At 40.7% G+C, this 27,644-nt stretch overlaps 2 protein-coding genes across 11 annotated transcripts in view; one reads left to right on the forward strand and one right to left on the reverse strand.

Moving 5' to 3' along the window:
- Nucleotides 1-17,322, reverse strand: part of btbd7 (BTB (POZ) domain containing 7) — a 78,764-nt gene extending 61,442 nt beyond the window's left edge. The window contains 1 exon segment of the mRNA XM_035390934.1: nucleotides 16,875-17,322. The gene's annotated coding sequence lies outside the window, so the exon portion shown is untranslated.
- Nucleotides 17,323-24,801: 7,479 nt separating this feature from the next.
- Nucleotides 24,802-27,644, forward strand: part of LOC118206714 (protein unc-79 homolog) — a 50,038-nt gene continuing 47,195 nt past the window's right edge. For 5 of the 10 annotated variants that reach the window (XM_035379729.1, XM_035379739.1, XM_035379747.1 and 2 more), the window contains exons 1-2: nucleotides 24,804-25,286; nucleotides 27,382-27,502. In XM_035379729.1, the coding sequence (XP_035235620.1) occupies nucleotides 25,265-25,286; nucleotides 27,382-27,502 (143 nt within the window). In that variant the 5' untranslated portion in view covers nucleotides 24,804-25,264. Of the gene's footprint in view, nucleotides 25,287-27,381; nucleotides 27,503-27,644 lie in introns of all 10 variants that reach the window. The other 5 variants (XM_035379771.1, XM_035379794.1, XM_035379788.1 and 2 more) reach the window with 3 other exon arrangements.

A 27,644-nucleotide genomic window follows, 5' to 3' on the forward strand; every position in this document is an offset into this window, starting at 1 on the left:
ACAGAGAAGCAAGCAATTGCGCAAAGCCTGTCACAGTCCCCTGCAGTAAAATAGAGAGAGGAGAAAGCAATATGGGAAAAGGAAGAGGTGAGGGAAGTCCGGTGCTGTCAGTGACACTCTCCACTGCACTGAATGAATGTGTTAGCTGTTTAAGGAGGAGGGAGAGCACGCAGTCCTGATTAGCCTACACCCTCACTTTAACAGAGCACAGAACACAGACGTCTCAACACACAGTGCTCTGATGCGGACGGGCCAATTTGCATCTGGCCATTTTCAAATACATTGCATCCTCAGTACGACGTTCTGCCCACAGGGCTCAGCGCAATTTCAAGGTGTACAGAGAGCACTGAAAATGTAACCTGAAGTCACTTCGCTGCCGTACAGGGGCCGTGGTGACATCCAGGTGCCTTTAGGTTAGCTTTCGACGGAGGAACAGATCCCCAGAAGAGCGATAGCTGACCTTGTGCGGGGACGGGTGTGAAACCATGTATTTGCAGAGCCGTGGGATGGGAAACATTTTTTTTTTCTACCTGGAGCTCAATGGAGAAAATGTCATTTTCACTCCAAGCACTAGCATGGCGTCCAATGTAGAATTAAGGGTGCCAAGCATGTTTCTTACGCCATGGTCATAAATTAATATTATAGTATTTTATATTTACCAATTTCCAAGGCATCAGAGCATTAACTACCTTTCAATTTTCGGTTTAATTTTATTTATGCAGTCAATGATGCGATTCTTTTTTATTCATTTTTATCATTGCAATTATTCATGGCAGGGTTCATAAAGCAAACCTGTCATTTTTGTGTTCCAATGAAATTTTTCTGATTTCCAAAGCACTCCTTTTTTTAGTAGTGCTCAAAATCAAAATAAAAGCAGGGAAATGGCTTTTGTGAGTTTTCAAAGGCATTAGAAGTAATTGCATCCTATTACTGAAACAGAGTAATCAGTGGAATTGCAGTCTATGTGCCTAACTTGCAGGACAATCTTGCAGGATATGTTCAATTAAGAAAGTCATGACAAGAGCTGGGCATTGTTCGAAATTTTTCCAGTTACAATTGCTTCAATACCGGTTTCAAAAAGTTTTTTTTTTTTTTGGATCCTGCTTTGAAAAAAGGACCTATTATTATTATTATTATTAACTAGCTGGAAATGAGCATGATCACAATGCCGCAAGGCTCCTGTCAACATAGTGACAAGGAAGTATGTACAACAGTATAGCCAGCCAACCTTAGCATAATTAATTTTCTAATTCAACAGCAAAAGAACCACACACCGAACTGTATTCTAAAAATAAATGGTACTTTAATACAAATTTAGAAGCAAAGGTGAAGTGACAACCAGCGAGTCACTTAACATGTCCCCTCACCAACATTATTTGTCGGGGGGGGAGGGGGGGGGGGGGGGGCTAATGTTCATTTTTGGAGGCGGGGAAGTTGAATCCATGAATCATTACACATGATTCATGGGGGGGGGGGGGTGATGTTCATTTTTGGAGGCGGGGAAGTTGAATCCATGAATCATTACACATTTAATCAAATTGTAAGTGTTTCCAGACTTGAATGATATTGCTTTGTGTTGTATTATGCATTATCACCGTCTGCTTTAGAAAAGAGAGGCCAAACCTTTTAATTATGTCAAGTACATTCTTGTAATACTGTGTCGGTTGACTGAAAGTATTAGGCCATTTTATTTACTCTCCTCGCTTCTTATGTGCGCGAGTTCAGAGATAGTAAACTGTTCACATAGCCTATTTATTTTGTACCAATTCATTTTTATACACAGTAAGGACCAAAAGTTTCCTTTGAAATCTGACAGATTTTGGTTCCGGTCAGTTCTATCAAGAAGTCTGCACATTGAAAGAACCTAATTTTGGTGCCCAGTCTTGACAGCTTGAAACACCATGAAAAGGTACTTTTCAAGCACTTGCTTTTTTGCCAGGTTGCAATCTCTGTGACAGGGCTGGAACTGTCTAGGGTTGCTTCCTCCAGCTGAGAGAATTTTGATCATGGCAGACACATTTTGATGCTTGCCACCAATGTACTGAAAAAAAAATTATAAAGAGAAATCCTGCCTATTTCTGGGTTATGAAAAAAACCAAATCAAGTCACTTGGGGCTAACAAGACAGAGGAATACCATCAGGGGATGGTTTGTTGGCATCATCAAAGATTGAACCGAAAATCTGTAAATGCAAGTCAAAATGTGAACAAGAGAGTATGAAAAAAAACTAAACGAAAACTATACCTTCTAAAATCCTGCCACAAAACCTTACACTCCTACAGTGAGATAGAGGACACGGAATGTGAAATTATGCACTTCAGACTCGGAGCACATATTCTTGAGATTGGCCTATCTATTTAGAACACTTCCGTGGCAAGGGGCCTAGCATATAGACACTGAACCCTAACAATGAGAACCGTTCAGACTGCATGAGGGCAAATTGCACAACTTTGCGAAATTCCTCACATTCAGTGGAACTCCTGGGCTGTATGCCCTAAAGTAATCATTCGGGTACTAAGTGAAGTGGTCTTCCCTCAATAAGGGGCTTCAAATCAGTGAATGGCTATGCAAGTACCCACAGCAAAAGCCTTTTGCTTTCCTCTGCCTCTTCCTGGGATCTGAGGTTTAGTCTGCAAACCTCAACTGCATGTGGTGAGGCACTGAGCTGCCAGTTTCGTGGTATGGCAGCTTCACAATGCAAACCTTATTCACAAAGACCAATTCAGAGGTTTTATTCCCATATTACCATACAATAGCCTACTTATTTTAGATTATGCAGTGGGGACCATACTCCAGCATTAGAATAAAAAGGTTGCCACTAGTGACATTTCAAAACCCATTTGGTTTCAATCACTATTGGCTGGTTGCAAAATAAAGGACACTCTAATTACATATAATACCATCTGTATTTTCTATGACACTATGACTATGATAGGTTTACTGTATTCAAACGCATAGTTCAAACAAAGCCTATCTTTATATGCTAAGCTCTATAATTTGTGAGTATTTCACAGAATCAATGACTCCTTTATTTGCTTGCCTGCTTCTTACCTGAGTATTTCTTTTAAGCAAGCAATATTTTTACTGCTCTGTTCTGACAAGTCAAGTATTTAAATGCTCAACATTTATGCAGCAGGCCTATTTTGGAACTGAATTATGCAAGACGCTCTACTTGTTCAGTAATTGTTATTTGTGAACTCACTTGTAGTACGCAAACTCTTTGTCACGCTGGAAAAGGCCAATCTTCCTAACAAATAAATAAATAAATAAATAAATAAATAAATAAATAAATAAACAAACAAACAGATAAAAGCACAAAGGCAGATCCACACCGAACTATAACTTTCCCTATCGCGGCTCAACTGCTTTATTGAGTTTGGCTGCAACCCAGGAAGAGGCCGTCTCGAAGAAAAAAAATGGCTCCCGGTGTCCATCGAGACTGCAGAGAGGCATTAACACGCTCTCCTACACTACTTCAGGCTCCCTTCAAGAGCAGAGAGGGGCACCCTCCCAGATTGGGAAGGACCGGTGAGATTGATACAGTGTGCACAGAACCTCCTAAGGGCGTTTAACACCGCAGAGGGAGCGCACGTTTATGGCTGCAGTTCTGCTTCCCCGGCGAGCCGGCATCAAACGTGCAGTTCCAGGACCCCTCTGGCTCGGCCGCTCTCCAAACTACATAAGAAAGAGACAGGAGCACTTCAGGCTCCAAGCACCTTCCCACACAGAACATAGGTGATCGTGCTCTTCAGAACATGGCAAAACAGACTGGTCTGCTGTAAAGCATTAAAGTTTAACTTTTAACCAAGTCATACTTAATAGGATAACTTTTAAAGGTAAAGGTAAAGGATAAAGGTACTTTTTCAGTATCGTTGACATATCCTATGAAAAGACCAAAACCAATAATGTCCAACTCTCAACGAGTTGGTCCTACAAACAGTCATTGTCCATCTAGCCAACACCAATGCACCAGAGGTAACAGATCTCCACTGCTGTCCAAAAAGTATGAAAACAAGTCAGAGACATACTGTTGCTTTATTCAGTATAATTCACCATTACACCGAACCTGGGCGTTGTACTTTTTACAGACACAACTTTATAAAAAGTGACGACTGCTTTTTAGATACGTGAAAAGTAGTTCAGCGCGGAACCGGAATACTGAAAATAGTCCCCACTGAAATAAACAATTTTCTCCATTGTGAAGTACATTTGGTAAAAACTACATTGGCCATGGTTTCCGTGATAATAGGTTGCATTTCCTGAAAATGAAAATATGTCTTCGTGCTGCATTTCAGCACACAACGGAAATTAACGGATTTCCTGGTTGAACATTAAATGTGGTAGGAAAATGTCAAAAAGTACTGAGAGATGAACCGAAAAATTTTCCATCCATCAGACACAGTGGCTGGTTCAACAAAAAGTTAGTTTCAGACCCTGCTACTGGTCATACTGCAGTTTCTGCATTAACTTCAGTTAGAGTGAACAGCCATTTAAAAAAGCAAGTGGGTACTTGGGAATGGATAACAAGCATTTTTAAAGTTGTTTATAGTAAAACAAAATACCAATAAAGCATTACATTATATCTTGGCAGACGGACATTTAAATGTCCTGGCAAGTGCCAGAAAAATCTTGGCTTTTAAAAGTTTAAACAAGTAATAAAGAACCCTAGGAATTATGGGAGGAATGGTACACTTATTTACACCACACCATTCAGTTCTTCACTTAGCTACAGGTTGGTATGAGCTGCAAACCGAACTACGGTCTTGCTTTAACGCATGTGGCAAACATTTTTTCTGAGCAGGACTTTCGTTCAAAACTCCGAGTTCATCCGGATGGCTTAATGTTAACATGCCTTATTTTGTTCAACAAATTACGGCCAGTTAAGACACTGTGTACATTTCCATAATGAATAAAAAGCAATTTCATATTGTGCATTTCTTCATTTTCTTTTCTTCTGCAGTACTGAAACCGCACCAAACTGTGTTGCGATACCCGAGAAAAGTGCTGAACTGAGATTTCATGTACCAGTGTACATCCGTATACACGTATTATCCACCAAAGGGGAATTCAGTCATAAAAAAAAACAACAATCATTGTCCAAAAAGGATTAAGCACAGGAAGCTATCGCCAATGCTTCAGTCACCATAAATGGCCAAAAGTAACTTAAATGATTGGTTTATTTAGTCTGGACTCAAATAATAACAGCGGATACATCCACAAAGATAAAATTCCAGGTTGAACATGCTGCTTGGCCCTTGAGCAAGGCTTTAAAAATGTTCTGAATAAAAATGAAGACCCAATAAGTGCACAGCTGCCAAAACCCAATATGAAACCACTCAAGCAAAATTCATCCAGCAATTTCTCTGGTGATGGGTCAAACCAAAGAATTTTACAGGATTTTAAGGACTCTTCAAACTTCTGATGTTGCGCTGCTATTTGGTCATGATTTAGGAACCGTCACACTGTGTCTTGGCTTGTCAAGGTATTAGCCATGCACCCACTCTCTCGCGAGGGCCAAAGTGTAGATGGCGGGGTAAAAAATGAGACTGCTGACGATGCCAGTCTGCCGGGCTGTTTTTTTCTTTTCTTTTTTCAGCATAACTGACGTATTCCAGAGACTAGTCGGGAAGTCCCTGACACAAGTCTGAGAAACCCCCAATCGCTGACATCAATACTTTTTGCAACCCTTAATTCCACACTTCACCTTTAAACTGTGGGCTTCCCAGAGCTAGCAGCCGTCAGAATGTAATTTGGTCTGCAGAGTTCATTCACTTTTTATATACTTGCTGCGCACATTAGCCGAATGATCCGAGAAGCCCATCAAGCAAATCTCACACAATTGTTCAGAACAACACTGTGTATAATTTGTTTGCATTTTCTTCATCTTAAGGCAATTTTGAATTCCCATATCAGCTCATTGAAACCTTAAACATTTGTTTAAGAGAACATCGAGTGACCTTGTTCAGCCCTGGTTTGCAATGATATTCTTTGACTGGACTAGCCACGGAGTTCAGGCCTTATACGGTATGGTGCATAACCACCGTCTGCTAAACAGCCTGTCGCACCTTGACAGAGATGATGACGCATAGCAGTTGACACTTAGAGGAGACCAAAAAAAAAAAGCCACCCTGTCTTCATCCACTGTTCTCAGAGCATAACTGCTTGACAAATGAATACAATTTTATTGCTCTAAATGAGGGTAGCATTTTAGGACAGTCGTGACATTTTTAACATGAAATATGTATAAAATGGTGACACATCCACTCCCGCATTTAATTGGTTTTCTATCAAACTACGCCAGACATTAATGGGGTTCTGTGAGAATGGGAAAATCATTGAAATCCTCCTTGCCCCGGATCTTTGTGCCACAGTTCAGCTAACGGGTTCATTAAGAGCATTTAATCACTCGTTAGGCTAATCACTACCTAACAGGCACATAAACGGCATAGCCTTGCCATGACCACAAGATGGTGACTAATTTCATTTGTCTTGCATTACCCTTCCCGCTCAAAACCATTCTTTTCCCTCTCTGAACACAGACTCAAGAAGCGGGCTATACTGGGGAAGCAACCGAATATTCCTCCCCGCACAATTCTGCTTTTATTGCCACGTGGGCAATTTGTCCGGTGAGGATCCTCCAAGGATTCACAACACATATTTGTCTATTGATCCAAGCAGCTCATCAAACCTTTACTGTGAATCAATGTGTTATTTAGCCTATCTGTCCTTCCATCTCGGATAAAGCAACAAAACAAGGTAGCTTGATTTTATTCCCCAATCGGGTCTACCCAATCCGAAGTACTGTATGCAGTGTTGTGGTTACCTGAAGTGACCCGTATCCAACATGCACTGTTCTGTATTCGTCTGCGCAGGGTTATACGTTTTGCACTCACTTTATCATTCCTCGTGCGATCCTGCAAGGTGAATTCCAACACCAAATTCTGGCTTTGTCAGAAGACAAAAACGCGGTCCCCCGACTCCCTGGTCGCTCTTGCAGCCGATCAAGCCGAGCAGGAGCAGGCACGACTGACAGGGCAACGGGACGGCCGTCGTGAACACGGGCGCCTCAATGCGCCAACCCCCAGCAGAGACGGGGAGGTGAGCCGCCGCCGCCGCTCGAGGTTCCTCAGGGAACCGGGGAGAGCGAGGAGAAGCGCGGGGAATAACAAGTAGGGTCCCTCTGTGTCCCCCGCCGCAGCGCCTTCTACTTTACAACTGCGCTGATCAATGAGCCGTACCCAGGGCCGGCCCGCCGCCTCCCCAACCGCCGGTCCGCCGCCTCCCCGGCCGCCAACCGTCGGCCCGCCGCCTCCCCAGCCGCCAACCGTTGGCCCGCCGCCTCCTCAGCGCGCCCGGACGTCTCCGAGCCCGCCATCTGAATTCAACAGGAAAGCCACGGTCGCGCAACACAAACGGAGAAAAACAAAAGGCCCGTTCCTGGCAGCGGTTCTTACGTACATCTTTGAAGTGCAGTCAGCTGATTTCTGTAGTGCTGGAAGGCACTGGGCACTTAATGCTTACGCTTTAGAGTCGTGTCAAATATAACGCGATTTCCAGGGGCATTTTTCAGCCCAGGAGTGACAAATTTCTGCAGCATGGCAGTAGCAGTGAGGGCCCTGGACATTCACTTGACTGGGCTTTGCTCTGATTCCTTGGGTTGTGGCAACTTCTGCTTTTCCTATGTGTCAAGTGCCAGGTATGAGGGTTTGCGCTAAAGCTCCTTGGTCCTTGCTCCTTAGAGATGGAGGAGGAAATTAATTTAATGTAAACATTATTAAACGGAAAGAGCATCAGTCATACAATGTAAAGGTATCAATTTTTACAGGGACTTATTACAAAAGGAGCAAATTAGCTCAGGCTTACAGTTGTATTTAATGGACGGGGGGGGGGGGGGGGGTCAGACAGGGGAAAAGTCCGAAAGCCTGCACGTGACCTCAGACAGAAGTCGCCCCCGTCCGCTGCTGAGGCTGCAGTTCCAGCCAGCCAGACGGCGAAATCCCCAGGCTCAACGCGTATATGCCGGAACATGCACTCAAACAGCTGGCTGCACACCCGGTCGTCACCGGCGGCGCCAGGACAGGCGGCGAGCGCGTTCGCCGCTTCTGCTGCCGCGGCACGACCGAATACCACAGACGGCCCGGCACCGACCCCGCTACCGCCATGAGATCCTTTCGCAAAAGCAAAAGATCACATATGACCCCATTTCAACTTTAAAATCATACTGGTGGAGCGGTGGGAATTTAATTTTTGAATAACTATATTAATCAGTCATTTTTAACTTCTGCCTACGTACCACCAATAATATGACAAAAATCATATCATATGGAATTTTGGCCATATCGCCCAGTCCTATACCCAGGGAAGACAGAAGAAGGGCAACAGGTTGTCAGCAACTGTTAGGGTCTCAACTGTGCAGAGAACCCCCCAGACCATCCCCCTGTGAGCACCTAGTAGAGAATCTAGAACAGCTCTTAGGCAGAAAGATGTTTGCCTTATTGTAGGATACTGAGTAAAATGGCTTTCATATTAGCTAAATGGACCACAGCAAAAAATTAAATACATCGCCATAATGACTGTGACCTGTATTGCAAATGCCAGTATAAACTGCAAGGCTCTGGGAATTTTAAAAATTACATGATCAAAAACAATGCCTTGAATAAACAAATTAAATTTCAATTATGTTTCTGATTTTAATACCCTAAAACACAAATAAACATTCAAGACTAAGGGAGAAGGAAAATACTGCCCACTGTTTATGCCATTAGCACACGGGAAATAAATTTTTGATCAACAACCATTGCAAATACAAATTATAAATATAACATTATGGACATCTTACCTTTTCACATCTAAGCTCATTGAGATTGATTTTAGACTTTAAGTACGCCTTGTCTCCTTCCCCGGTTCTACAAGTATTAAATAAGAGTGCAATTGCAAATTTATGAAGGCAATTTTATCAAAAACTATGTAAAGTAACTGCATTTATTCATTCATAAATCCACGGTTGGACGTTTAAGGCAATTAAGGAAAACAACACTTGCTGTTACTGCTATTTAACGTAATTTTCAAACTTGCCTAGTTTAAATGCATTCAGAAACTTGCGACTCATTTCCCAAGAATTCTTATTCAAATGACAACGAGTGGCAAAACTGCTTCGTAACCTAAAAAAAGTTTATTTCCATTCCTGAACTGCTGTGAAAATTAATGGTGTGTGAAAAATTCATTTTGTGACCATATTATGCATGTCATTGGGTCCAAGCTGACAGAAAGTATTCTATGCAAATCTACAGAATATGACTAGTGTTTGAAATATGAATGAAATAGGATGCCGCTGCTGAGGGTTATGCAAGGTGGAAAAAAAGAAAGGAAGAGGAGTTTTTTTTTTATTATAATAACATCCCATTCAAATGAGGGTCCAGCTCAATATACCCACTGTGGTCTGGGGGCTGGGGGGGAGGGGGGGATACTAAAAATTAACTTCTGTATGCAATAATTCAAACATAAAGAAACCCTTATGGTTTGTGTCATTTTGATTGCGCACAATGCGCTCCATTTACGGCATTTCCCTACATTCACTCTCAGCTGACCTAAAACAAACTGTGGCCGCATACCAGTTCCGTGCGCTCTGCCAAGCGAATGCTCGGACTGCCATTTTGCTGATGTCACAGAAGTACCCCCTTGTTCAGCAGGTCGAAGCAAGGCAAGGGAGGAAATGGGAAGTGTGAATCTGGGACATGTTCCAGCCTCAAACAGCGACTGAGGCAGCACACAAGGCTATGCTAAAAATGCTAGCTGGCAGACCTACAGACCTTACTATGGTTCCCCATTACAATAAATATCATGAATGACGATGACACAATGGCGCATTATGAGTAGTGGATCTAGACAGCACGCCATCATCTGTTCCGCTGATGGCTAGCTATTCTGGGTGGCAGTGTAGCACATAGGTTATAGAACCGGAATTATAACTCAAACGTTGTGGGTTTGAGTCACAGCTGGGGCGTGGTCATTATACCCTTGAGCAAGGCACTTAACCTGAATTGCTTGAGTGACACATCCAGTTGAACTGTATGCATCTGTGTAAGTTGCTCTGGATAAGTTGCAAAATGTGATGCAATGTAACAAGCTATAGAAACCCGAATGTCTATCAAGATAGACATCTAGTTATAGTTACACCACGCAATATGGCTGCTAAACCATCTACAGGACTACGATCCAATCTTGTAAACTGCAGGTAATAAAAGCACAATCTACGCGAAACCACTGTTAATTGCAGAAAGCAAGAAAAAAACACGTCAGATAAATTTGTTTCGTTGTATTTATTATACACACTACACGGCCAAAAGTATGTGGGCACCTGACATCCAACATCTCATCCAAAATGATGTGCAGTAAATATCCAGTTGGTCCATCGTTTGCTGCCATAACAACCTCCACTCTTCTGGTAAGGCTTTATACTAGATGTTGGAGCAATGCTGCAGGCATTTGCTTCCATTCAGCCAGAAGAGCATTCGTGAGGTCGGACAGTGACTTCGCGATTAGGCCTGGTTCTCTGCTGGCTTTCCAATTGATGGCGTCAGATGGGGTTGAGGTCAGGGCTCTGTGCAGGCCAGTCAAGTACGTCCACATCGTTCTGGACAAAACCATTTCTATACGGACCGTGCTGTGTGCCCAGGGGCATTGTCATGCTGAAATAGGAATAGGCCTTCCCCAAACTGTTGGGGAGATACAGAATCATCTAGAATGTGACTGTTTGCTGTGGCATTACAATTAGCCTTCACTGGAACTAAGAGCCCAAGCCCAAACCATGAAAAACAGCCCCAGAACAAGGGATGTCCAGATACTTTTGGTCATACAGTGTATTTAATTAAATATAGCAAAACATATTCAGAATGGTTTCCATTTTTAATTACTACAGAATTGAGAAGGCCCAGCTCAAAACTCTTCTCCACAGACACCATGCAGGCTTGGCCAAGGAAAGGTGGCGGAGAGCTGATAAAAGCCTTGTTTACCTATATCCTGCGATTAGCGATACTGCCCAGTATGGCAACTGCAGCAGCTGGCACCCCCATTTAAAGGGCAAGACCATGGGGAAATAAACAGAGCCTGTTTGAGATGCAGCCCATGAATCACCTTAACTGCCATTAGGGAAGTGCTTGGTATGCACTTCCAGGTAGGAGCTCATTCACAAACTCCCGTTCAGAACCTCACCGCAGCACCAAGGAGTCACACATTCTCACTCCTAATGGCAGAAATACTTAAAATACAGTTTAAGATCATCTTTCAGATTTCATACTTTGTCAGCAATTGTGTTTTTCTCCCCTGGTTAATAGCCGACTCCACATGCTCAAATTGTCCTACACCAAATACTCAGCGATAAACAAACAGTGGGCCATGTACTTTCTCAATCAAAACATTCTACAGACATTTCTACAACTCCACAAATACAATGCCACCTACACAGGCATTTCGGGATTGCTTTGCAAACCAATTTTCTGTACATCATGCTGTGCTACGATTCTGCTTCTTTTGTGACAGTTACTGGAAAAGACCAGAATCCAGAATATTATTGACTGAGCTGCAGACCCTAAGAACAAAAAGGGGCATGAAGTAATCCCACATGCAATGACAGATAGCATTTGTAAAATGCAAAAGAACTGGCTGTTTGTAGCTGGGAGGCTGTACTGATCATATCAATGACACTCCTGAAGGGCACTGCCCAGCCTAAAAATCAGGACACAAGAGGCCATGACTCTGTGTCTATGAATGTATTAATTCATCAATTTAAAAAATGAAATTGTTTTTACAATTACAAGAGATGCGTGCCATAATTCTAAAATGACCTAAATGTATTCATTTTGTTTTAAATCATAAAAATCCAAGACCAAGCCTTTATTTGTCCATTTAAAACACAATTAGAGTCTTCTGTTGTTAGACCTTAACTAAAAACAGTGACCTACCCACTGAAGAGAAACTGCTACCATCAACCCTGTGAAGGTTTCCCTCTTTTTTAGTATTCTCATTCTTCTACTCATAAAACATCCCCTCAAGCGCTTGGTCATAATATGTGACTATAAAAATTTTTTTAAAACCTTCCTTGAGAAGCATTAGCAGACACCAGCTTCGACCTTCGCCCCGATGTTAGTCTCGAACAGACCTCTGAAGTTACAGGTGCATGTCTTCCCGAAGCGTCTCCTCCTGGCAGCGTGTTCATGTGCATGCGATGACCCGAGCTGACTGACATTAACAGACTGATTTTTTCCATCGCTTGTCAAGAAACATGAAGAAAGCCGAGAAGAAAACAAATTAATCTGTCAGGAGGAGTTAAGAAACCTGCCCGCATTCAGCTGGAGAGAGAGCGGCAAGGGCGGATCAGAGAACCACAGGTAGGACCTCATCAGCGGCACCGTCGTTCCACTCAAACATTTCTGACAGTTCAATTTCAGATAGCACTTTTTTATTGCTTAATTTTTTTCCACACATGATTGATGGGGCATTTTCAGGAGACGACAGGATGGCGGTGGGCTTGAATTTTAATATTTAGTGTCACATTTTGCATCACTGGCAGTTATGGGTGTTTTATTTCTAAGAATCCACGTCTGAATGGGTTTACTTATTAGCCATTAGGAAGGACTTCAACGCTGGTGGAGGCACATGGCCATAAAAAGGTTATTCTCCTACCAAAACGAAGATATCTTGCCTGACTTCACATGAGTAAATATAAAATATGGAAATCATAAAAATGCTGACAATTGCTGCGCCCATTAAACTAAACTGGGTGGAGCAAGTGTAAAAACTGACCGTTTCTTTTCATAAAAACCAATGTTATAATGGTATGTTTATGGACCTTAACACAACCTCTATCAAAAGGCTAAATGTGCACTCCAAGGACAAAAAACAGCCATAAGAGATAAATAATGGAATTCTAGTTTAACACCTTTGTTGGATTATACTGAGAATGTAATAATCAAAATGAGCTTCACATACTACAAAGTGTTTGTGAAATTTAAAACATCCAAAAATGAGAACATCATCTTTAATATTGAGAAGGACACGCAATGTTTATTTTTATCCCGTGGTCCACTAAGAAGGGGTGCATATTTTAAAAATGTAGGACAAGCATGTTCTAGCACTGCTGTAATCAGGACTCCACAGGAAGCAGTCAGGTACTTTACACAGGAAATCCACAAGAGCCAGACAGATTAACAAGGAGGACAACATAAACATATTCAAGCAATAAACCTATAAAGATTCAGAATCAATTCATTAACATATTCCCCAATGATTAACTGGTTTCACTAGATCACATCATACTACTTTGAATGTGATATAAATAAATAAAAATAGCAGATCAAAGAAAGGGTGGGAAGCTGCTGCAATACTATGGGTATCTATAAATTATTAATTCATTATGATGCTTTGTATTCACATATTAAATCTACGGAACTGAGTTTATAGTGGAGGAACTTGGGGGAAGCACCCCTGTCTAATGACAGCCCAGCGAAGATATGAAGCCAGTGCCCTCCAGTGAGGAGCCCACAGACCAGACCGCAGCTCCATGCTGCTGGGATCTACTCTGTCCTGGGATCTATAGCTCCAGTACCCACTCAAAGCACAGATCCATACTCTGAGCACATCACTGTACTAACAGCAGCCATTTCTGCTGCTGGTTCCAAGACTCAGAATCATCCAATCACTACCAGCTTATTTGCAAGTCCCACCATCACCTGTCAGTGTTGTATTCAAATGGATTAGTAGGACAGAAGAAAATACAGCAGTGAACAAAACGCAACAAACCCTCCGACGCACAGGACCTACACTTGAACTCCCATCTGAAAACTAAACAATGCTGCAGCACTTGTTTCTCGGTAGACTGCTGAGGAATCTCACTTAGCAGCAGGAATGGGGGACAGACGTTTTTGCAGGTGGAGGTTAATGAGTGTAGCCACAATGGGCTGAGCCTCAGGACATAAAAGGAGCCAGGAATCCATAAGTGCCATCTGCATGTCCTTCATCTTTGCAGCAGTCAAACATACACATGCACTTTGTCTCGCTGACTTTGTCGTAACATGAAATGCTTTGCCTGGAGCAGCTACTGAAATTAACACCAACGTCAGTTGGTAATTGCAGAAATTTGAGAGGACAGACCGCACTTAGTCTGTTGGAAAACCCCATGTCTCTGACTATTATGCACTGCCTTATCTTTCGGGCACGACATGTGACAACGGCCCAAACGAAATATATTCAATTTCCCTAATCCCTGAGAGTTGATGTTCTGCAGACACACTAGGCAGTCACCATAATAATCTTTACTTTATTATAACAGTATTACCATACATTACAGTCCCTCAAAATCCCAGTTCATGTAGTCAAGATTAATCGCCGTCAGACAGAAAATTGGGAGAGTCAACAGGTGGTACCTGCTAAGAAGATGTGGCGTATTAATAAAAACACTGATACCCTTCAGGCCTCAATTTGAGAATAAGTATTAATCCACCACTGTAGTAGTCTCTATGCCAACCCATTTACACCCCACCACAAGTTACACCGTCTAATGAATACTATGGGGCCATGGGTTCAAATTAAATTCAAAGGAATAATTTTACAAAATCAGTCCTTTCTACACCAGAAAGAGCCAGACTTCCTATTCCAACAGAGATACTCTTCAAGGAATTGATTTAACATTCAAATAAAATGGAGAACAATTTGTGTAAAACTTCAGGATAAAATGTATCAGCATTCATAGAACACTACTTCTTCATTTCATGAGGAGGTGGATGAGCAGTCATACTAAGAAAAAAAAAACAGAAATGCAGACAGCTAAACACATTTCACTCCGTCACTACAATCTCTACACCAGGTACAGCACAGTGACTGCATGGTTTAAAAAAAACATCGCTCATCTTCCCGGGTCCACTACAAACTGATACAAAATGTAACTGATGTAAAATGGTCACTGTCAGTTGATAAATGAAACGATCAAATCTGTTCAACTAAAAAGTCCACTGAATTCCAAAAACTGAATTACAACATCTCTTGGATACCTCTCTGGAAACAGCGAACAAATAAACATGAAAAAAATAAAGTGCAAAGCGTCATTTCAGTAACAATGTTGCAGAATAAAATCATTAACCCCCAAGAAATGTTACCACACCTAGCTAACCTTACCCTGAACTGATCAACGCAGAGGAAAAACTAGAGTTCTTTAAAAACACCTAATACATTCAGAGACGAGGCAGTCAACAGTTATCGAACGAAGTTTGCTCCACAATCCAATACTGCCGTGCCTGTCACTTGATCCTGAAAACACACTTTTAAACCAGTTAATGTTTTCCATTATTAACCATTCGCATATTCTATCTACCAATCCAGAATGAAAGCTAGTGACAAGTAAGCACACGGCACTTCTCGTCAGCTAACTAGTAGTGACACAGCTGTATGATATCGTTCGTCCGTACAGTACGTAGCTATCGCGTAAAGCCTTAATTAGCTATCGTTAATGAAGGTAGTCGGACTGAGTAGCGTTAGACTAGTCTATCGCTAATAAAGCCAGTAATGTGGAGGTCTAATTACCGTTATATGACTCCGACTACCTGTACTACAGATAGCTTCCCAACTAGTTGGGTGGTATTATGGCAGATCAAAAAGCCCTTTGATAGCTCGCTACCTAGTCTAATGTTAATTAACTGTCTACAATAATGGCCATACCGTAGTTTACATATAGTCTAACAGTAGCTAGCGTTAAGCCATTATAAACGAGTAACATGGGTTATCTACATTTCGAAGAATGACAGCGATTTAGCAATTTCAAAAGCTACATAGCATCGCTGGTTGAGCTACATACGCTGTAACGTTAACTAGCCAGCTCAGCTCAACTGATCAGTTTACGACACGAATAGTTTATTGCGTCAGTATCTTTTTTATGTGGTCTGATATTCCCCAAACATAGACAGACAGAATTAAACGGAGTTACCCAACCAGCTAACTAAAACACACTGCAAGCTATTATTAATAGCTAGCTAGCTAGCAATCCACATCTGCTGTGACGAGCTCGCAAAGAAGAATCTGTTAGCTAGCTGACGTTGATGCAGTCTGACCAGCAATATAGTAACCACGCCAGATAGCCTACACTTCATAAGGTTGGTGGGACAACTGGGTGTAGCTAGCTACCTCGCCCGCAATGGGATTTCACTAGGCTGTAACCCAAATATGCGAACAGCCCTTCTGCTCCGATTGATAGTTTAGTGTATCGACATAGTGCTCGCCCAAAAATCTAGGTAATGACTTTGTTGTGCATTTACGTCAAACCCTGTGCCAGAAGACGGGGAAGTAGCGAGATCGTTCGTTAGCTAGATGGCGAGTAGGTTAAAAATAACGTTATGTTGTTAGACTATCTTACCCAACTGTTATCAGCTCCGTTGCTAACGACGGAGTCATACAATTGTCATACTAGAAAATCTAGCTAGCTCACGTTAGCTAGCTGATAGCTACCGTGCTAGCGCTAGATTGGAGACGAGCAAGCAAACTAAAACAACCAACCTATATATATATATATATATATATATACCCACACACAAATGCAAACAAGACTAGTCAGTATCCCAATATAAACATGAGCGTTTGACTAGCTAGACTACCTAGCTAAAAACAGTCTTAATTTCGATCATATATAGTCTACCTGCTTAGCTGGTTGGCAATATCCGTTTTTTCCTTGGAGATAAAACAAGTTTGAGTTGGCTGCTAGCAAACTAGCAAGCCAGTTAACGTTAGATTACCTTGGTAGCGAAATATTTCCCAAAGCAAATGTAGAAAATGAACCGATCGCTAAATCTACTGGTAATCTGAACGTTTCAAAGTGAATAAACCTTAACATACCTAGTCTGACGACTCCACGATGTACTGCCTTCTTCCTTGCCCCCTCAGTCTCAGATCTTTCTGAACAGAAGCTCCGTCTTTCTCACTGGCTCTCTCCGTTGCCAGACAAGTTTTTGATCCCCTCATAAAAAAGGCATAAAGCCAGTTAAACACACGTCAAACCTCCGCACATGTTTTCGCCATTTCTGTAAAGAGCTTCCCAAAACCATACACAAGATTAATTCCACTTTGCCTCGACTTTTCAAAGGATTTCAGTCTCTATTTCTTGATTAGAGAAACTCAAGACGGGGGGTCTCCTCCTCGGCTTTATTTTTCTGCAGCCCGTAGCCTCCGCGGCGCGTGGTTGGGTGGCTGTTGCGGCCTATCGTGACGCTGCTTGCTGCCTGGTTCTAGACAGCGCTACGGAGTACAGAAACTCGACACCTCGACACTGCCAGCTTTGTTAAGCATTTCAACCTCGGGCTCCCACTAGCTGCAAGCGGTAGGCATGACGTGAATGAGACTATTACGCTCATCAGTACTACAGTATGCAAACAAACACGCATTTGCTGTTTATGCTAATCATGAGAAACTGCTTTATGTGCTGCCTGCACTGTTCATTTAATTGTACGTTTGACTGACATTTCTTCCAAATTTAAAAACGGAATACTTTGCCCATACCTTATCATATCATTATTGTTCACAAGGCGATACAAACACGCAGTAATACTAACTATGTCTTTTGATTTTCAGAAAATAATGCTGAAAATCAGTGAAGCTAAACATGAGTATACACATAGTCTTTAGATAGTTGACCAGTGAGTGACTCTAGGCAGAATGAAATCGATATTACAAATGTACAAATATCTCATGACACACATTTTTTAAATTAAGATGCTAATTTTTTTATAAGCTAAGGTCTAAATTAAAGCCAGTGTCATATTTAACAAAGTCCTAAAATAATTCCTAATAATAATAATAACAATAATAATAATAATAATCAAAGATGGATTCTTCTTCTTCTTCTTCTTCTTCTTCTTCTTCTTCTTCTTCTTATTATTATTATTATTATTATTATTATTATTATTATTATTATTATTGTTATAATAATAATAATAATAATAATAATAATAAAAAAACATTTTTACTATTCTTAAAAGAAACAATAATTCTTAGGACTACATTTGCCTTGCACATAGCATTGTGTTAGTTAGAAGCACACTCCAGGTGCAGCATGCAGCATTATCTGGGCTCTGCTCTATGGTAATGTGAGGTTGGATAGCACAGTACCTGGGTGTGGAATGATTCCAATTTTCTGGTTGTCATAATCTGTCTCAGAGTAGAATTAATCTTAGCATTGACCTTTTCTGCTTTGTCCTATGGAGGGAAAGATCCTTCATTTAGTGCTGAAATGCAGGTGTAAATCAAAATCAGTTTTACTGAAGATTTACACAATCAAATTTTAAATGTTACATCCTTCTTCAGAGGCAAGATACATGTCTTATATTATGTGAACGCTTGAGACAGGAAGTTTGCAGTACCATGATTTCGCCAAGGAGGGCGACATGGTACATATTTTGTCTGAAATTTCCTCAGCTAGAACCTCATTTTTAGTATCCATAAGAATTACTAAATGGATGCCATTTTATCAAATTAGTTTTTTCATTATGGTGCCATGAATTGGGGGGACTATATAGCAAAAGGTTTGTTGTTCAGTAGCTTGGTTCCCTGTGAGAGACTTTTTTTTAAATCATGTAGTATGATGATGATTTCCTCTTTGAATTCTCTCTAACTCTTTATATTACTAGAGTATATTATATATATATATATATATATATATATATATATCCATAATGATCTCGATAATGTTTGGGATAAAGACACACTTTTTCTTGTTTTGAGTCTGTATTCCACAATTTTTGATTTGTAATCAAACAATTTACATGTGGTTAGTGTAGATTCAGAAACACTCTTCAGAAGGCAGTCATGGATGTGTCAGTGACTACTGCCTGCAGAAAACATTGCGAACAGAACTGCAGAGGCTACACTGCAAGACAGAAACCTCAAGAACAGGATAGCTCTATCTCAGTTTGCTCAGAAGCATCTAAAAGAGCCTGCAGTGTTCTGGAAAAAGGTCTTGTGGAAGGATGAGACCAAAATGTCCTTGTACCAGAGTGATGGCAAGAGCAAAGTATGGAGGCCAAAAGGAACTGGCCAAGATCTAGAGATACCCCCCCCCCCCCCCATCTGTGAAACATAGTGGTGAGGATGTTGTGCTTTGGGAATGTCTGACTACCACAGGTACTGGCTCACTTATCTTCATTGATGATGTAACTGCTAATAGCAGCAGCAGAATCATTTCTGAAATGTACAGAAGGATCTTATATGCTCAAATTCAAGCAAATACCTCTGAACCCATAGGATGGTGCTTCATCCTACTGCAAGACAATGAACACAAACAAGCAACAAAGGTTTTTCACAGCCAAATTATTAATCGTTTTAAGTCATTCACTCAGTCTGAATTCAACTGAACATGCATTTCAATTGTTGAAGAGATAACTGTTGAACAGGCAACTAGCCCCTGAAACAAGCAGGAGCTGAAGATGGCTGCAGTATAGACCTGGCAGAGCATCAGCAGAGAAGATACTCATCACCTGGCAGTGTTTATGGGTCACAGACTTCAAACAGTCATTGCATGCAAAGGATTTGCGACAAAGTACTTAACATGATTACTTTCATTTACATAACATTAGTATGTCCCAAACATTATGGTGCCCTGAAATGGGGAGCTATGTATAAAAATGTGCTATAATTTCTACATGGTGAAGCCAAAGTGTGTACAAATAACCTTAAATAGAAGTTGAGAAAGTGCACTTTAACCACATGTAAATGGTTAAATTACAAATCTAAAATTGTGGAGTGCAGAGCTAAATCAGGAATAAAGTATCTTTGTTCATTTTGTTTACATTATGGACTGTATATGATGGAAGACGTGTTCTGTCCCCTGGCTGGTATCTAGGAAACGGAATATCCTCCTGATCCACCTCTGATAAGTGTGTTTACAGAATTCAGACTGACTGTGTGCTTTTTCTGAGGCTGTTGTTTGTGGAATATCTGCTCCAGTGATAGCAATGACCTCCTGCTGGCCTGTGAAATGTTGACACAGAACAGCTGGCTCCTTTTCTTGTTGTTGTTCATTTTTTATCTAATCATAAATTCAAATTTCTTAAATAAGAAACTATAAATCCATAATATCTGAGCAACCTTCCACATCAGGCAAGGGGGCATAGTCAGGAAAGACATGTGGTGGTCTTTAAAAGATGCCAGGGTTACATTGTCTTGTGTGCTTGGTTTAAAGACCCTGAATATACATACACATTTATGTGTTTCACATGTGATCAAATATTGATTTTCATGGAAGATGGCGAAGTAACAATGTTAGAAAATGCATTGCGCAGTATTGCATTCATTTTAATCAATACTGAAGCCATGGCAAAATTTGATGCAAAATTAAATTAATCAGGAGGAAATATGTTTCGAAATTGCATCTGGACCTTTATGAACTATTCAGGATTCTACAGTGCTCCAATTCTATGAGCATTTTCACCTGTGCATCAACTAATTTGAATGTATTAATGTGCTCCTAAGTTTTTCAACCTAGAAGCGCATGTACTTAAAAAACGTTACCGTAAAGCCCTACTATTATAGTCCTGATTGCATTTTAACCTTGTTTTTTTTGGTGAGAGAATGTTAGAGCACATCAAGACTCCTCCCTGTAATGGGACAGTTGTGAGTCAGGTCTCTATCTCACAGGATATGCTGGGAAGTCTTGCAGTGCTCTTGAGACTCAAACACAGGCTACACGTACCCAACACGTCGGACATGCCAGAATGATGTTTGCTGTACTGAGGGGTCTCCCACAGACTGTGTTGATGGTTCGGGCAAAAGCAGTCTTGCGGGATCAGAGGTCCAATATCTGCAGCAAGCCTCCCAAAGAAACGATTGGACCTGTGGTGAGTATCACAGCTCCTCTGAGTGAAAAAGATTTCTGAAACTACTCTATTGCTGTTTAAAAATATATTTCTTCACAACCCTTAGATGGGTTGGGTAATGTCAACTTGTAAGATACTTCACACTTATCAAGCCTAATAATTATTTGAAAGTGTAATGTCTCACTACATTAGATTTCACTTACGGGACTGGGTCATAAGATAGTGCTAGGTATAGTACATGTACCTCTGGTGGCCACAATGAAATGGGACTCTAAATAGCTGTTGTTTTATTTGTCATCATAAAATAGCAAGCAATTCTGCAGTTCTGATGGCACGTAGCTCATTCCACCACTGGGGGGCCATTGAGGACAAATGGTGATATTGCGCAGCCACAGAGAGAAGGGGAAATACATAGCTACTCTATGTTAGCCAGTAACAACGCCAGCATCAGGTCAATTCCTTGATGAGATTTTTTTCCGGCTATGATATTGATCAGTTGAAGTTCTCCTTTACAACAACTGTTCATTCTCTGGAGCTGATATTGAATGGCCCTTCATTTTTCGACATTCACTGCCATGCCATCAGGTCAATAGAAAAATGATTCTAAACTGACCAGAAAAAAACTAATTCAGGGATTGTCGCCAATCAATCAGCATGGCATCTCCATAACAGTCAACAAATACAGATGTTAGCAGACCTGACAGCTAAATTACATGAAGTTAAAATTATGGCTTTGTAATACACATAAATTATATGCACTCTAAAGTATGGTGTATCTGCATCACAGAAACCCTCAAAAACAGGTGACTGTGACAAATATTCTCTGATGTGGTTCAAATGAGTTCAAACCAGATGCATTTCTAGAGATGGATGTTTTATTTATCCACAATTTATTAGTCAGTTCTGCTAAGCTGTCCCATGGAAGTCCTATGTTTAATGGTGGAGCCACTGGATTTGTGCTCAGACACTGATACGTCCTCAGGGTATCCAGAGGGTTTTTACTGAACCATTTATATGCACAATGAAATGTGGAGGGCTGGGGGCTCCAGCTATGACCACGATACACTGTAATCAAATGAGAGACAGTGAGTGGGCCATCAGGGAACAGTCGATAAAGAATGAGCAGATACAGTAGCACCCAGAAGGACTCTGAGACTGGAAAATGGATGACATGTAGGGCCGATGATATAACCTAGATGATTGCATGATCCACAGACTGGTATGGAAACAACAGAAGATCATCTCCAGCTGTTCTCTGTACTCATCAGATTTATGGGGAAGACTATAAGCAGACAATGTGAATCATTTGAAAATTAAGACATATGCTACAACAATGTAAGAGGGACAATATTTGGAAATGATAGATTGCTATAGGTTGTTATAAAATTCCCTTTGAAGTGCTCTCATGACCAGCAGGGTTCAGTTCAATAGACGTTGAACAGATGCTTTTATATATCGAGCTGCTACAACTAGGTATTCAGGATTCCAAATTTAAACAAAAAACCTGTAGTGCACCAATGTAGATATTAGTGAGCAAATATAATTCTGCCACTGGTCTGACTCAGCTTCTTTTATACAATCTGAATGCCTTTATGAAAGACCTTGCATGTTTGTGTACGCACGGATGTTTGTGTATGGTTGTGTATGCATGTTTGCACATTTGTGAGGGAGGACGCAGAAGAATCAGGAAACAGTCCCAGCTGTACACTCCCCAGTGGGAGCACAGGACTCTGGGTTAGGTCATATGACCAGCAGAGAGCCAGTAATAATATGCTACAGTAAACACCACGGAGACCTTTAGTTACAATGTTCTTTAAATTAAAATAAATAGTCCTCACAACCCCACAGATGGTGACTATGCCAAACAGGGAGTTCTTTCACACTGAGCAAAAGGACATCCTGGTGTCACTTTAAACCCGTGAGTGCACAGGTAATACAGTTCCTCTACAGGTGCTCCAGCAGGTACTGTCCAACGCTGTTCACTATAAACAGATCACAGATTGACTTGGTTTTGGGTTTACATGTGCCATGCAATTCATTGAATATCCATGTGTGTAAATACTTGCTTGTGTTATAGCATAAGACTGTAAATGCCTGTCCATACATAATTCTTGATCCAGCCATTAATCAGAACCTCACTCATAAGGAAAAAAAAATCTACAAGGTACAAGTGTGATTTCATACACCATTTTTTTTGCTTCTGTTTCTCCACAGAAAAGTGTATTCGCAATATTGGTGTTTGCTGCCATGCTACTGGTCCCAGCAGGCTGGATCTTGCATCATATCCCCGAATACCGAAAGAGACCGCGCCCACCCCCAGACGATGACGGCATCATGTGAACGCATCATGTAAACCGTCTTCTTCGCCAACAGCTGTTCCCAAATAACCTTCAGGCATTCAAACAATGCACTTCTTGTAATAGTACTGTTATGTACTTAAGCAAACAGGGAAACATTAAATTACACAGTGGGAAACAAAAATGAAAAGAAAATGCAATATATATTTGATAGTTTATTACATATTTACCGTAGGCATATGATAGTATGTTTGAGTGATACCGTGGCTTGGTGAATGGTGGTGTGTGAAAATAACCCATAATAATGTCATCACAGCTTTTATTTGCAAATAAGTCTGGAGCATGCTGACAGGTCATAATCAATAAATGGAAGTTATCGCATATTGCTGTTGTTTCTTTGTATTGCGGTTGCTATCTTGAACTTTGACATCAGTCTGCTAAAATCAAGATTTACTACTGGATAAATCAATCACATACTGTATTAGTATTTAGCATAAGTCCTCTTTATCTTGTAATATTGTTTCATCTCAGAAGTTCTTTCACAAACATAAGTGTCCTTTCATAATGTTTACCCCTTTATTTTTCAATGTTTTACCCTAATCCCATCTTCAGACCTTTTAAGGGGTCTCAATTTATCTTAATACACAACACTAAAGACCAAAATAACGATGCTATTAGATCTCCCAAGATATTAATGCCCTAGAGTCAGAAAAGGAAACCCCTTTTACACAACAACAATACTACTGCAATTCAACAGCAAGTTTGCCTGCTTAGATTACCCCTGGGAGACCCTAGACTGGACCTACTGGACTAGATAGTGCCGTAAAACAGTTATTTATTATTGCAATTATTTTTTGCAGTATTTAGATCACAGCCATGCACACCAAAGAGCCAAAGATTCTTGATGAAGACTAATTAAACTCCAGCAAAGTTGGAGACCAGGTGGATCAAGACAAAACCTACTCAAGGGAACAGAACAGGAAGAAAGATGATGGAATAGAGTATCTTGGCGCACATAAAGTTCCACTATAAAATAACAAGGCAGTTAAGGTCATAGTATTGGTTCTCTCTGCTTCAAAATTGGAACACTTGTTTGTTTTTCAACTAGGGAATTTGAGAATGTCAATTACTTCCTGGAAACTGGATCCTCTCCCCTCAATAAAATAAACATTTTCTGTAAAACTCCAACTGACTAATGGAAGACTGCTGGTAAAACAGAAATGCGGAAACAGACATCTCTCTCTCTCTCTCTCTCTCTCTCTCTCTTTCTCTCTCTACTGGAATAATATTATTTGGAGGTCTGCCTGTGATCTCTTCCCTGCTTTGTGCTTTATGGAATTATCAGAAAATGCAGACAGGAGGTCATATATTCCATCAAATAATAGTAATAGTGCTATATGCATGTTCTGTTATTTATTTTAAGATTATATGAAGAAGATGAGACCATTACTGAAGTATTAAAGTCCAAGAGCTTTACAGACGCACGCAATGTTGAATTAGGATGTGAAATCTAATCTCAGACACAGAGATAGCCGGAAATTACACATTTCCACTATGTATATATTTGTGCTTAACATACTACACCTGTAGACTTAAACAGACACATAATCTGAAAAACCATCTGTTGATCATTGCTATCTTACGACACATTGCATTCGATATTAAAATGAACAGCATAAATACACATATTCTGCCACTTCAATACATTCTGGAGGCGTTACAGCTAATAGTTTATGTCGAAGTCGATTTGAAACGACAAAATAAGAAGCGGGATGAAAAATATTCATGAATGGCAATTTGTCAGAGTTGGATCAGTCCATTTGTTACAAAGGTGTGCGCCTTTCTTGATTTCTGTCTTGTATACTGGAGGAACAGTTTCATTTAAGAATGGACGTGAAGTGACGAGGATATAATCTGATGGCACCACGATGCTGCACGTTAAAAGCAAGTCCCTTGCCACTGCGCACAACATATAATGCGACTTTCTGATTCTGGGGCTTTAGTGGTATAACCAAATCTAGCAGGAGCGCGAGAGGGTTTATTCACTTTTTATGGACCCGGGGAAAATACACCGCAGGGGTGAACAACGTAGATCTATATTCCTTCGTCGCGACTTTTCACAATGTCTACCAAAGCAGAGCAATGTAAGTACTGTTTCATTACGCTTGGCCTCTTTTTCTTCCTTGCTAAACGGTGATTGTAAGAACGCATTGAAAATCAAATCACGGTAGCTGTCCTTGGTGATGAAACCATGGTTGCTAAGGCAGGTTGCAACACGTTCTCGCTATGCGGAGGGTTGTTCGCGCTGTGTCTATGAGAGATATTTGCTGTTTTTGGTAAAGGCTAAAAACGTGAGGGAAGGAAACAAACTAACACAGACGATTTTAAATGAAATTATACTTGACGCATTAAAATTCGACTGGTGCACAGAGTCAGATATACGAATCTCAAGGTCGATTAGCAAAATTTTCCTTAGTATATCGCACAATATGGAGGCAAGTGGTCAATAATGTGGTAGCTTCCTACCTATGCATCCCTTATGTCTGAAGACGTTTTTGTCATCTTCGGATTGACAGTGTGCTCAATGGCAATGGAACCATGTTTCTTCAGTCAATGAGTCTAAATGATTGAATGTGACTGTGAAGTGAATAAAATCAGGGTGAGTGAGTGAATATTTAAAAAATGCCTAGGAATAAGACCACATTTGAGTATAAAATGCATGAGAATAAGTTCTTTTTCTTCTTCATTTCCTTATATGAATATCAAATGCAAGTGAAACACTGTTGAGCGTTCACATTCAGGAGGAAGCACCATGGGCCTATATGTGTTATTTCAAAAATTACCACAGCATGTGATTTGTTTGTAATCAGCTATCCACCAGGGTATATTTTCAGTGACAAATAACAAATCATTCAGCAAGTTAACACTATAACAGTATATACACAATACCTTTTTTTGAAAATGTATTTGGAGATCATAGCTCTGTAATGCAATCTGTACATTTGAGCCCAAAGCTACTTACTCTAATGGTGTCTGTTTCAGATTGGGCCCAAGTCAGTTTTCAGAACAAAATTGGACAGAACATGTGCAATAGTGCAAGAGATACTGTTAGCATAAGGGTTTGCATTAGCTACGTGAGATATTAAAGGAACGGATGAGGGTTAGGACGTTTCATTTGCTCAGAACAGAACTTTCTCTAGATTGAAATCGGCTGTGGTCCATGCACCTTGATAGTATATCCAAGATGCAGATTGTGCGTACTGGCATGTTTGTATACTCATGTCAGAGTTGTTCTGTGAAGTATGTCAGTGATGGCAATCCAGTGGATGCAGAAATTTCCCCCAACCCATTCTGTTGATGCCCTTTCATTGGTCTAATAATGTGGAATCCCAGGGTCCCCTGGGGCTTGTTCATAACGTGTCAGGGGGAGTTAAATACTTCTGATGCTCTCAGTCACAAAAGCACCACACTTCAGGGCGGGATGTGACCCAGCTGCTCAGACACTAAAGGTCATGGGTCCACATAGCCCAGTGAGAAGACTGAGCTTAATGTTAACCCGTATGCAGCTGAGCATGGGGTTGCTTGGGGGTAGAGATGAGAGCAGATTCAGATTATACAGGGAATGATACACATGTGCACCACCATTGGGTTGCCTGTTTTTCTGAGGCTGAAACTGATATCATGGTCTACCTCAAACCTGCTACTCCAATTTGTACATGAACAGGTGTTTTTTTAAATATTGATTGTTTGTTAAACAGTGAAATTAAAAAATGGTTTTGACTGGTTGAATCCTGCAGAAAATTACAAAAAGATTGGGTAAATTTTTTTAAAATGAAATAGCAGTCATTTCCTTAAAAGGTAGAGCAATTACTGTGGAGCATCCATCTGTAACATAAACATGTCAGTTAGAATCTGATGCATGTTCTTGAGCTAAAATAGTGTTTTACTCAGCAGCTCTCCAAACGAGAATGAACATATTATAAGACTCACACTGAGCATGGAGACTCCACAAGTGACAGATAAAACCAGTGGGAGAATTTCACAAAGACAACTGCAGACCGAATACTTTATGCAGTTAAAGCAGCTCAGTGTAAAATCTGCATGGGATACTCGATGGAAACACCACTTTCTGAACTTTGTGACGTCTCCCACCCCGCTCTGTTACCATTAGACCTTTCTGAGGTTGGAGATATTTGTCATCTGTTGACGCTTTTGTCACTCTGCTCTTTATTTGTTTAGTTGCCTCTAAGATACGGTACTTGCAAGAGTATCACAACCGCGTGCTTCACAATATTTACCCTGTGCCATCTGGAACAGACATTGCAAACACACTGAAATACTTTTCCCAAACCCTGCTCAGGTAAGTACCCCGCGCTGGAACCCACAGGTGAAGTAACCTCCTAAAAACGTACCTACTTACCTAATAGTACAAAATATACCTATTTTAATTAAATAATGCAAAAAAGGATCATTCCTAAAGAAAATCTATAATTACATGATAG

This window comes from Anguilla anguilla, chromosome 1, assembly GCF_013347855.1.
Source record: "Anguilla anguilla isolate fAngAng1 chromosome 1, fAngAng1.pri, whole genome shotgun sequence".
NCBI lineage: Eukaryota > Metazoa > Chordata > Actinopteri > Anguilliformes > Anguillidae > Anguilla > Anguilla anguilla.